At 35.8% G+C, this 12813-nt stretch overlaps 1 protein-coding gene across 1 annotated transcript; it reads left to right on the top strand.

Annotated features, from left to right (window-relative positions):
• The first annotated feature begins 743 nt into the window (after positions 1-743).
• Positions 744-10388, top strand: LOC110689794 (exopolygalacturonase-like). Its single transcript, XM_021866601.1, has 5 exons — positions 744-950; positions 7152-7454; positions 8405-8700; positions 9092-9311; positions 9868-10388. The coding sequence occupies exons 1-5, from the start codon at positions 762-764 to the stop codon at positions 10105-10107; spliced, it is 1248 nt and encodes a 415-aa protein (XP_021722293.1). The 5' UTR covers positions 744-761; the 3' UTR covers positions 10108-10388.
• Positions 10389-12813: the final 2425 nt, after the last annotated feature.

The following is a 12813-nucleotide window of genomic DNA, read 5'->3' as shown; positions in this document are numbered from 1 at the left end:
TTTTGGTCAGTGTTAATTAACGTGTATTGAATTATCTTTAGCCTTATAGTGCATAATTTCTACTAGAAATTAGATTAGAAACTCAATGAAAAAATGCAAAGGATTGTGAATTTCTAATTAAGATCCATTTGAATTACTTTTCAGACACATTACTATTTACAAATGAATAATTAAATTAATAAGGAATCATATGAAGAGGTAAAAGTGAAATTGTCATACATAAATAAAACATTATAAGCCTTAGAAATTGACATAATAACAATAATTGACACATGATTTTGTCATACATTTTTTAAAATTGTATAAAGAAGTAAAAGTAAAAATGTCAGACATATAAAAAGCATTATAAACCATTTAAAATTGACATAAATAACAATAATTTATGAGTGATTTTGTCATATATTCTTTAAAAAATGTATATGGAATACTATTATTATAAACATATTCAATGAAAAGTAGAAATTATTTATTATTTTCATAAACTTCTATATTCATAAACTTGTATTAAAATTCTAATTTAAGCATAATTGTGTTAAAAAAAATCTATAAATAGAGTTTCCCTAGAAATTCTCACAACCTATGGATAAGATTAAATAACAATGCTATGATTACAAGTGAGTGGACGTTAATACAAATCGTTATATGTGGAGTTGAAGAAAAATATTAACCAATGTTTCATATATTGCAAAAATAGTAAATTATTAGCTTCTTAATTCCTAATGTTGTCTTTCTTTCTTGTTATTTGGTACTAAGATTAGAAAATGGCCATTAAAAGAGAGTTATCTTGTAAAAATCTTCTCGTCGCTTTAGGCTTGGCATTCTTCCTATATGAGGTTACAATAGTTGTTGCTCATCCTAGCGAATCTAGCATTTTTGATGTCACGAAATTTGATGCAAAAGGAAATGGCAAGCCTGAATACACCGAGGATGGTGAAAATTCCAATTCACTGGTAAAGCTTTATCATATTCTTTCCTGCTCCATTATCAATTATCGCTATGGGAACACCAACTAAAGTGAATGTTCCATGCAAAATTAATTATAAACCCGATGCGATAAATTAAATGACCCATAGTCATATATTCTTCCAAATGAATTTACTATATAATATATTTTTTTTTCTTTTTGAAATGACTACGAAGATATGGGAAGACAAAAGAAGTGGATGTGATCTTGTAGGTGGTTGGATAGGTTGGGAGTCGACTAATCCATGACAATGGATTTTTAGATGGATGCACCCAACATTATAATCAATGTCCTTTTATATGATCTCTTTATTCTACAACTTCTAATTGATAATTGATAATTGGTTCCATTATTTTACCTAATTGTTAATATATATATATATATATATATATATATATATATGTATTATGTTGCTCTTTTACTTCATTGCTCCCTATGTCCTAATTATTTAATTAATATATTTTGACTTTTATGCTCAATTTTGCCTTAATCATTGATATCTATATATAATATATTAGTGAAAATAATTATATTTTTAAAATTTGATGGAAAAGTATGATAAATTTTTATTTTTTTAAATTTTTAGACAATTTCAATCTACTATTTAGATATGAAACCTTGTTATATGTTGTAACACAAGTTAATTGTTCGATTGATCGATTCTATGAGTCGATAATTAGAGATGATTAAGAAATTATGAACACGATTGTGTAATAGGTATCCAAGTTTTGTTTTCAAAATAATTTAGTGAAATTTTAATAAAATTGTTGTTTATTTCGAAAAAAAAATTAAAAAAAGTATGACAAGTTGATGCAATAAATATATGATTTAGTCGTATATAATATATTCATATTTTTTATGAGAATAATATATTCACTTTTAACTCCTTCTATACAATCATAAAGGTCTTATATATTATTTTCCTAAAAAAGAATCTTTAAACTAATGTCATACAAGAGAATAATTATAGAAGTCAACAATAATAAAAGATTTAATAATTCACTTAAGGTTAAGTACATGCAAGATTCAAAATGCGGCACTTTATATGTTTAGTTTGTAAAGTTCTAAGCAATAAACATGTTACTTGATCTATTAAAGCTTTATATAGAAGATAGAAGAATTGTATTTTGTTTTACTTGATTATCTTCTGAGAATTGTACATCATATAAATAGAGTTTACAAGGAAAATAGGATAATTACAAAATATACAAAGTTAATATTTATCCCTAAGATTAAGGGAAAACTAAGCTAACAATATTTACATGGATAATAATAGCTGCCGAAGATAACGCCGATCATATAACAACGAGATGATCAAGATCATTATCCAACATGCCCCCTCAAAACGGACTGTGATGGGAATGACAGACCGATTTTGCTTGTTAGTGTAGTAAATGTGAGCTTAGGCAGTGGCTTTGTAAGAGCATCAGCTAGTTGGTCGTTTGTTGATATGTAGGCAACCCGTAGCTTACCAGCTTGCACATTTTCACGCACGAAGTGGTAGTCCAACGCAAGGTGTTTCATACGTGAGTGAAAGACAGGATTTGCACTTACGTAAGTCGCTCCAGCGTTGTCACAATAGATGACTGGAGTAGTTGACAGAGAATAGCGCAATTCATGTAGCAAATTTTGTATCCAGAGAAGCTCGGCGGAGACAGCAGCAACAGCCCTGTATTCGGCTTCGGTGGAAGACTTTGCTCTTGTCTTCTGCTTTCGAGATGACCATGAGATGGCATTTTTGCCAATGTATACTATGTAAGCAGTTGTTGAGATGAAATCGTCCGTGTCTCTTGCCCAATCAGCATCAGAGTATGCATGAAGAGACATTGGGGTAGACTTATGGATGGTAAGACCCATAGCAGAGGTGCCCTTAAGATAGCGTAGAAGTCTGTTGAGGCATTGCATATGAAAATCAGTAGGTTGTTGCATATATTGCGCTAGTTTGTTTACAGCAAAAGCTACGTCTGGGCGGGTTAGACTGAGATATTGTAAGCTACCAATAAGGGCTCGATAGTGAGTAGGGTCGGAGAGAGGAGTGCCCGTTTTTGTCAATGGTGGGTGAACAGCAAGGGGCGTGGGTGTTGGCTTTGCTTCATCCATTTTTGCACGGCATAAAATGTCGTTGATGTAGCGTTGTTGACTTAGAAATAGACCTTGGCTATGAGACGTTACCTCAACCCCTAAGAAATAGGAGAGTGTACCAAGATCCTTGAGGGAGAAGCGGTTTGAGAGTTGAGAGATAAATACGTCTAGATAGTCAGGCATATTTGATGTGATGATAATATCATCAACATATACCAAGAGATACACGGTTATGTTGTCTGCAAATAGAGTAAAGAGAGAAGGATCAGAGATGGTGTTGCGGAAGCCAAGTTGAAGAAGATGGTGACGAAGCTCAGTGTACCAAGCTCTGGGAGCCTGTTTTAAACCGTATAGAGCTTTATGTAATTTGCAAACATGGGTGGGATATTGAGGGTTTACATACCCGGGGGTTGGACGGTGAAAACATCATCGGTTAGTGTGCCTTGAAGGAAGGCGTTGTTGATGTCTAGTTGGCGTAGGGGCCAACCGTTTGTGACTGCAATGGTGAGAACTAGTCTGACTGTGGTAGGCTTGATCACGGGACTAAATGTTTCCCCATAGTCAATGCCTACACGTTGGGTGAAACCACGAGCTACTAGGCGAGCCTTGTATTGTGTGATGTCACCGTTTTTATTTTTCTTGATACGAAAAACCCATTTGCAACCCACAACATTTTGGGAAGCAGAAGAGGGAACAAGAGTCCATGTGTTGTTGTTTTGAAGAGCATTGATTTCGGCTTCCATAGCTTTTCTCCACACGGGACTCTTAAGGGCTTGGGTGATGTTTTTGGGTAGGGTAGTGTCATGAGCTTCGACGTTGAGGTTTAATTTGTTTATGGGCTTGCGGATACCATGTTGGAGGCGAGTGATTATTTGAGGGGAGGTAGGAGAGGGTTGCGGGGAAGGTGATGAGGAGGTTGGTGAGGATAAGGAAGGATGGGAGCATGGCGAAGGAGTAGGTGATGTAGGGGATGTGGTGATTGGCGAAGTAGGTGCCATAGGAGGATTAGGTAAGGGAGTAGGAGTGGGCGTGTGTAGGGAGTGGATGACTAAGGGAGCCCATTGTTCAAGTAGTTCATTGTTGGATGTGCATGGGGATGTCGTTAGTGATTTGTAAGGGAATATAGACTCAAGAAATTGGACATGCCGTGATGTGTAGATACGCATGGTTGATGGATCAAGACAGTAATATGCGCTTTGAGAGGGAGAATAACCTATGAAGACACATGGTTTGGATTTTGGGTCTAGTTTGTGGGTGGTATATGGTTTAAGCCAAGGATAACATAGACACCCAAAACTACGAAGTTTGGTGTAGTTTGGGTTCGAACCAAAAAGTTTGAAATAGGGAGAGACGTTGTTTAGAGTAGGTGTGGGAAGTCGGTTTATGAGATAGGCGGCTGTAGAAGCGGCATTGGACCAGAAATCAAGAGGCATGTTTGCATGAGAGAGTAGAGATAGGAATGTTTCGACTATATGTCTATGTCGACGTTCAGAATAGCCATTATGTTCGGGTGTATGCGGAGGAGTGGTGAGATGAGAGACACCATCAATGGTAAGATGATGTTGTAGAGTTAGGTATTCTGTTCCATTGTCCGAATAAAGGGTTTTGAGTGGGAGTTGAAAATATTTTTCTACAAGTGCTTTGTAGCGGAGGAAAACAGACTTAGTATCCGATTTTTGTTTTAAGTTGTATAGCCAAATGTATTTGGAATAATGATCAACAAAGATCAAACAATACTTGTAATTGTCATGGGAGTAAACAGGAGAGGTCCACAAATCAGTGTAGACATATTCAAGAGGAGCATAAGATTGAATAGAAGAGATAGAGAAAGGAAGTTTGTGACTCTTATTACAGGCACATGAATTACAGTCTAAAACGGAAATTGAAGAGACATTTAATTTATTTTGCAAAATAATATGCTTAAAAATAGCCCTAGATGGATGACCTAAACGATGATGCCAATCAATGGAAGACAATGTGCTTGTGAAAACTGATGGAGTCGAGGTGGAAAGCTCATAGATGCCTCGACTAGGTGTCCCTTGAAATAACACTCTCTCCGTTGAAGGGTCCGTCAGGTGAAAAGAGTTAGATTCAAAAGAAATAGATATATTGTTATCACAACAAAGCTGAGAAATAGAAATGATATTGTTGGTTATAGATGGAACAACTAGAACATTATTAAGTTTGAGATTGGAAATAGTGAAGGAGCCAATATGAGAAATATGAAGGCCCTTACCATCCCCGACGATTAATTCTTCAGTACCATCATAGGGTGCATGGAGGGAGAGATTAGTGAGATCATTAGTGACATGATGTGAGGCGCCACTGTCAAGGAGCCACGAGGAAGAGGAAGGAGACGATAGGTGAGTGTGGTGTGCTTGCGGCTTAGATGGAGGCCGAGGGGATTGTTGTGTGGGTGAGTGACGTAGTGGAGGTGGTGAGGCAGAGGGGAATTGTTGTGTAAAGACAGGACAACGAGCCACTACATGACCCTTTTCTCGACACCATTGGCATTTTCCTAGGAAAGGACGGGGAGTGGATGTATGGGAGGGTGTGGGAAGCAGACCATTGGACGGCTTGGGGGAGGGACGATGCTGCGGCTTTGTATAGGCAGCAAAAGCGGTTGCAGGAAGGGCCGGGGCCATGGTAGATTGGGTTTGAAAGATGGAAAGCTCTTTGTTAATGAGTTTCTCGTGAAGCTCTTCAAAGGAGATAGGTGTGTCTCGGCCATTTACAGAGTCTATGACGGATTTGTATGAGTCATCAAGACCAGCGAGAACACGGTCTATGAAATCCTCATGGTCAATAGGCTTTCCTAGAGCAGCTAGATGATCAGCACACTCTTTTAGAGAGCGCATATAATCAGATATGGAGGAAGGGCCCTTAATAATACGGTGAAACTTATCCCGTAATTGTTTGATATGGCCACGGGAAGGAAGGGCATAGGTTTGATATAATTTGTCCCAAAGTTGTGCCGATGTTTTGGCTTGGTTGATAAGAGGAACTAGGTTGGGATCAATGGTACCGATTAAGGAGCCAAAAAGGAGACGATCTTGGCGAGTCCACCATGCAAAATCAGGGTTGGGGGATTCGACATCATTGGTGATGAGTGTAGGAGAAGGACATGGTGTGCTTCCATCAAGGAAAGAAAAGACGTCATGACCAACAAGCAATGCTTCAACTTGGAGTTTCCAAGAGAGATAGTTGGTGGGAGTGAGCTTGAGGACATTGTGCATGTTAACGACAATGAAAGGTTTCATGGGGTTGGAGAGGTTTGACAACTGGGAAGAGGCTTCGGTGGTGGAGGGAGACATGGTGAGGCAGCGTAGAGGAGGTGGGCGTGGGGTTTGCTTGGTCGTCAGATCAAGAATCTGATACCATATAGAAGATAGAAGAATTGTATTTTGTTTTACTTGATTATCTTCTGAGAATTGTACATCATATAAATAGAGTTTACAAGGAAAATAGGATAATTACAAAATATACAAAGTTAATATTTATCCCTAAGATTAAGGGAAAACTAAGCTAACAATATTTACATGGATAATAATAGCTGCCGAAGATAACGTCGATCATATAACAACGAGATGATCAAGATCATTATCCAACACTTTAGAAAGAGTGTATGTTTTGATAATTGAAAATATATTACCGATTGTAGATGGAGATACCTACATCTGTCTATTGGGTATATAAGTGCTGCAACTTTAGATTTCACTATTTTCTATAGGCTATTAGAAATAATGGGTAATTGATCCATTAGTATTTTAAAATTATAAATAATTATCTAAATAATTATTAGGAAGAAAAATCAGGACATATTAATGTACTGTATGATTTTCTCTTTTCTTTAAAAAAAAAGAAAAAAAAATATATCTCCATTTAAGAAAAAAGTGTATATTTAGTAATACATACTTGTTCGTTGCTACTCGAAATTGCTAACTACAAGTATATATTATGCCACGCAAATTAAAGTGATTGTTTATATATATACAATACATTATTATTCTTGTAGATTGACAAATGATATGAAAAAAGGAATAATGTGGTTAATAATTAAACTTGCATTGATTTTATAGTTTTGTTACTTTATATTTGAATGTAGGCATTTATTCAAGCATGGCAAAAGGCTTGCAATAGCATTGGACCATCAAAGTTGGTTATTCCTAAAGGCACATTTGTAGTAGCACAAGTCTTATTTGCTGGACCTTGCCAATCTCATGTAACTGTTGAACTTCAAGGAACTATTTTAGCTGACCCTGATCCTAGTGTGTTCCCTAATCAAGAATTGATTGTCTTCCAACAAGTAGAGGGTGCTACATTTACCGGTACCGGAGCTATCAACGTTAACCAGCCACCATTGGCAGCTGACCCTGAGAAAGATTTTGTGTTCTCGGAAATCATGCCTGTAAGTCATTACTACATTCAAATCATTTTTTTTTATTATAGCGATGGGGTAGATGGTTGCAGATGATAATCATCGACAAAACCAAATACTTTCTTTGTTCTTTTTTAATCAAAACATCAGAGATTTTGCAATATTCACACACACTGCTTTCTGTATTTTTCGATTTATATGTTTGGTTTGGAAAAAATAAAGTTATGTGGGGTCTTGTTAGATTCATCTTGATTTTATACTTTTAAAACATCTACTTTTTATATACGAAATATAATTGTTACGTACTGACGTTATAATTAAAAGATATTAATGACAAAAATTATGCATTGGCAAACGTGAAAACTCCAACATTGCAATTAAAAAACAAAGAAGTTTTTCATCACACACCCTTGAGTTTTTTGTTTATTCACCATATACCCCTGAACTTTTTTAAATTCATTATATACCCCCCATTTTTCACAAAAATACACCATATACTTTTGATGACTAATGATTGTTAACTTCATCTATCATCAGGGTTAATTATGAACCGAAACCACCCTAAATACATTTCCTTACCCCCGAAACCACCCACATTCCTTTTTCCCACCCCCAAAATCACCCCAAATTTCATTTTCTAATCCCAAAATCAATCATATGTATATGGTTATGGAGATTTGGAATGGTTTTCGGGGTCGGAGAAAGGAGAGGAGTGGTTTCGAGGATGAAAGGGAGAGATCTAAGGTGGTTTCGATGTATAATCAACCAAATTCCACTCATCTTATTTTCATTAGGGGTATATGGTAAATTTTTGTAACAACTCGGGGGCATATGGTGAATTTGAAAAATTTCAGGGGTATATGGTGAAAAAACCAAAAAGTATTTTATTGTTAGAACGTATTTTTAATACTATTGTTCTTTCATTTTTGCACTATCACATTCGGTTAGTCTAACAAAAACCTTGTTAACTTGAATTGTAGAGTATAAAGTTGATCAATGCAACAAGTTGTGTGGTTGATGGAATACATTCCATGAATCCTTCAGCATTCCATCTGTTGGTTGAAAATAGCCACAATATATCGATAATCAATGCCAACTTTGAAGCTACTACTGTTAAGCCTAATACACACTCTAATGCCATTTACATTAGTGGATCTAGTTTGGTGGCAGTAACCAACAGTCAAATAAAATCTGGTGATGATTGCATCACAGTTTCAGGAGGTTCAAGCGATATATCTATTATTGGAGTGACCTGTGTTGCCGGACAAGGAATCAGGTAAGCTACCATTTTTATTAAGATAATACTTCCTTCGTTCCACAAATATTGCAACAATTACCATTTTAAGAAGTGTCACAAATATTGAAATATTTTTCAATTTGCACATTTTTTCTCTCTCTTTATCACATGGGTTTCTATCTTTATTTCTTTCTTTCAATCTCCTCTTCTTGAAATTCGTCCCAATGTGGCAATATAAGGGGAACGGAGGAACTAATTGATAACCATACATTCTCTCAAACTCCGCCTAAAAGCTAAAACTACGTGGTTTCTTGATAAGAGGCAGACTAAATTGAGATGATCACTAACGAATCGGAGTACCTCCTATAAAAAAAAGGAAGTATATTCAAGATTTGCTTTAAATTTGTAACGTGTTTAATATATGTTACAGTGTTGGAGCCCAACTAGATGGTTTTCATCCTGATTATAATGTGAAAGGGGTAACAGTTAAGAGTTGTACTTTCAAAGGAACACAATTTGGTGCAAGAATCAACCCTCGGCCAACAGACAAACCAGGAGAAGTATCAAACATTATCTTTGAAGATTTAACAATGGATCAAACCCAAAATCCAATCTTTATTAAACAAGATTACCCACCGATACCAGATAAGGTTTATATATCATACTCGTATTTTTTTAGCTTTCTATTTTATGTCTTAATATCATGCTTCTTTTGCCACGATAAATAATAGTAAGTAGAATAAGATTATCTTATACACACTACGGCGTGTCTCATATAGTCATATCCCTTTGTTCTTCAAATTGGAAAACAAGAAGGATTGACGAGATTACGAAATATATTCATATGGATTAACTAAGAAGTACTTGGTCAAGAGTGGAATAAATACTTCACGTTTTTTATTAGATGCATCACTTTTTATATATGGAAGTTTCAAATTAAATGCATCATTTTCCCTTTTAATTAATAAATTCTCTCTATCTTTCTCATATCACATGGGGTCCTCTTTATTTTTTCTCTCTATCTCTCTCTACTCCAAAAACTGTCTAGGAGTCCGCAATTTAAAAATAATGCGTCTAATAAAAAACGGAGAAGTAATTATTGGCGAATAGTTTTTTTCATCACATACTTAATGTTTTTGAATTTTTTTAACTATGTATAAAGGATAATTGATAATGATCTAAAGTAATTTTTTATTGTTTATGTAGCCAAATTATGCAAAGATCACAGATGTCCATTTCAAGAACATTAGGGGTACCACAACATCAAATACTCCTCTTTCTTTTGCTTGCAACAAGGCAGCTCCTTGTGATGGAATAGAAGTGATTGATGTCTTTCTCCATATCACCTCCACAATTGGAAAGATAGCCAATAACATTCTTTCGGCTTCATGTGCAAATGCAAAAGTTCTGTTTAGTGGAAAGCATGATGGATTAAATTGCGCATAATATGTTATTTACTAAGTTTTGTTTAAATATAATTAAACATGATGAGAAATAGAAGTGTGAAAAATGTGAAATTTTATAATAGTAAAAAAAATGAATGGGTTAAAGATTGTATGTTTTCAAACACTGTGAAATGTTTTAATATATATGGTGGCTATTAGGAATTAGTGTAGGATTGATTCTTGTAAATGTTCCAATTCCTGGACATTAAATCAGTTGCAAACCTCAATTGAGTATGTCAAATTAGTAATGATCAAATGAGCTTAAATTGCATTCGTTTATAATTGAGGAGAATTTGGAACACTTACGAGATCAAATGATGAGGCTTCGTCCCTAAAATTAACTAGCGACAAAGTATTATCCTAGGGAATTTATAAAGTGTTTACTTTCTGCTTTATCTTTATATTATGTAATTTTGACTATGATATTTCAACATCCCTCACATGTAGGGGTGAAACAAATTTGGGTTAAAACCGAACCAAACCGAAAACCGAACCGAATAAGAAATATGGTTCGGTTTTTTTTCGAAAGTGGTTCGGTTTGGTTTTGAAAAAAAAAATATTTCGGTTTTCGGTTTGGTTTCGGTTTTAGAAATTGAAAAACCGAAAAACCGAACAAAACCGAACAGAACCGAAATTTCAGGCCCAAAAGCCCCCTAGCCCAACACTTTTACCCTAAGTATATAAAGGAAAAAAAAAAACCCTAATCCCTCACTTCCTCTTCTTCTCCTGATCTCACCTCTCCGCCCTTTCTCTCCTCTCTTCTCTTCTCAGAATCTTAGTTCTTCCTCTCCCTCCTTTCCTCTTCTCAACTCCGTCCTTTCTTTCTCCTCTTTGATCTCTTCTCCATCACTCTGTTCTCCTCTTTTCCCCACCAGCCCACAGCGAATAAGTTTATTTACAACGTTATTAAGCCATCAACTGAGTAGCTAAGGTTTTTCATGTCAAATTCATCCATGAAAACACTAGATCTAGTGTTTTCATGGTCGAACTTGACCTTTAAAACCCAAATTCGAGGTTTTTCGGTGGAATGTGAGGTATGTCCTCTTTTTCTTAATTTTAATTTGATTTGAATTTTTTTTCCTACTTTATTTTTATGGTGGCGTAGCCGTGTAGATTGAATTGCGGTGGTGATAGGTAGTTGTGGGTCGATCTAGGGTTAGTGTTTGGGTGGAAAGGATGAAGGGTGGTGAAATAAGGTGGGTTGTGGGTTGTGGTGGGTGCGGATCTGGGTTAGGGGTGGTGATAAGGTGGTTTTTGGTGGTTGTTGTGGGTGGTAGTGGTGATAGTTTCTATGGGTGGTTAGTGGTGGTTAGTGGGCATTGTTGTGGGTGGTTAGTGGTGGTAGTTTCGGTGTTTTTTGGTAGGTTAGGGTGGGTGGTAGGTGGGTTTTAGGTGGGATGTTTGTATGGTTTGGTTTGGTTCAATTTTAATTGGTGTGGTTTGGTTCGGTTTTTTTGCAAAATGTGATGTTTAGGATGCTTGAGAGGAAAATTCGGTGCGGTTTGGTTTTTTTTAGGAAAACCGAAATTTAGGTGGTTTGGTTTGGTTCGGTTTCAAAGCTAAAGTGGTGCGGTGTGGTTTGCAAAATCAAGAAACCGAAATTTGGTGGTTTGGTTTCGGTTTGGGCAAAAAACCAAACCGAAAACCGAACTTTCACCCCTACTCACATGTGTATACCGTACCCATAAATTTTTGGGAAATTTTCTTTGGTAACATCGAACTTTTTATTTCTCTCTTTGGTAAATTGTAAAAAAAAAATACATTATCTTTGGTAACATTGTATTATTGATTAACAAAGATAACAACTATTTTAATTAAAATCATAAACTATGGTCCCCTCCCCCGCACGGCATTCCCCTGACCATCTCCTCACCGGCAACCTGTCCCCACCCCCCACCCCAAATTGACCCCGCCTCCCCCTCCCTTACCCCAGAATACCGCCCCCAAACCCTAAATGAGTGGCTTGTGCGCACTAAAAATGGGTGGAGGCAAAGCAGATAAGCAATAATAGTTGAAGAAGGTGTGTATTAATTAAATTTTAATTTAACTTAATTTCCATAATGTTTTCTTAAAAACTTGGGATTTAAAGGTTACACATTCTTTCTCCTCCATGGCTTCTACCCATAATTTGGTAATTGCAAGTGTTGTGAAGCAAATATAAACCTAATCCGGAATCCTAGCATCCTTATCAAAAACGTCACCAAAATTGAAGGTTTCATTACCAAAATTGGGGTCGCCCGGTGGTGGAGAAGGTCGGACACTTACACGTGAAAGGGGGCTGGCTCCGGCGCTGGCGGGGGGTAAGGAGATGGCTGGTGGGGAAGGGGGTGGGCAGGTGGGTTGGTGGAAAGGGTTGTTTTCCTTTTTAAAAAAATTGTTAAAAAATTATATAAATTATATTTATCTTTTTTTTTTTAATTGTTAAAAATATATTTTAAAAAAATCAAACTCTATGTAAAGATTCATTAAAAAATCGTCATTAATGTTCTGTTTAACTTAATATCAACAATACAAGTTTACCCAAAGATAATACATTTTTTTACAATTTACCAAGGAGAAAATAAAAATAATAAAAAATAAAAAAAATCAACGTTACCAAAGAGAATTTTCCTAAATTTTTTTTTTTTTGAAAATTGGGCAAACAATTTTAAAATAAACTCTTGGAAATTTAGCATTTGTTAAAATTTATGCACAGCCAAAATAAAGT

Source organism: Chenopodium quinoa, unplaced genomic scaffold (genome assembly GCF_001683475.1).
Source record: "Chenopodium quinoa cultivar QQ74 unplaced genomic scaffold, ASM168347v1, whole genome shotgun sequence".
NCBI lineage: Eukaryota > Viridiplantae > Streptophyta > Magnoliopsida > Caryophyllales > Amaranthaceae > Chenopodium > Chenopodium quinoa.
Note: the sequence above shows the minus strand (reverse complement) of the source record. Positions and strands in the feature narration are given on the sequence as shown.

Bases quoted from the DNA above. Each gene is read 5' to 3' on its own strand.
- LOC110689794 (XM_021866601.1), top strand. From the start codon at position 762: ATGGCCATTAAAAGAGAGTTATCTTGTAAAAATCTTCTCGTCGCTTTA. The intron at 951-7,151 runs GTAAAGCTTTAT...ATTTGAATGTAG, and splicing joins GTGAAAATTCCAATTCACTG to GCATTTATTCAAGCATGGCA. The intron at 9,312-9,867 runs GTTTATATATCA...TTGTTTATGTAG, and splicing joins ACCCACCGATACCAGATAAG to CCAAATTATGCAAAGATCAC.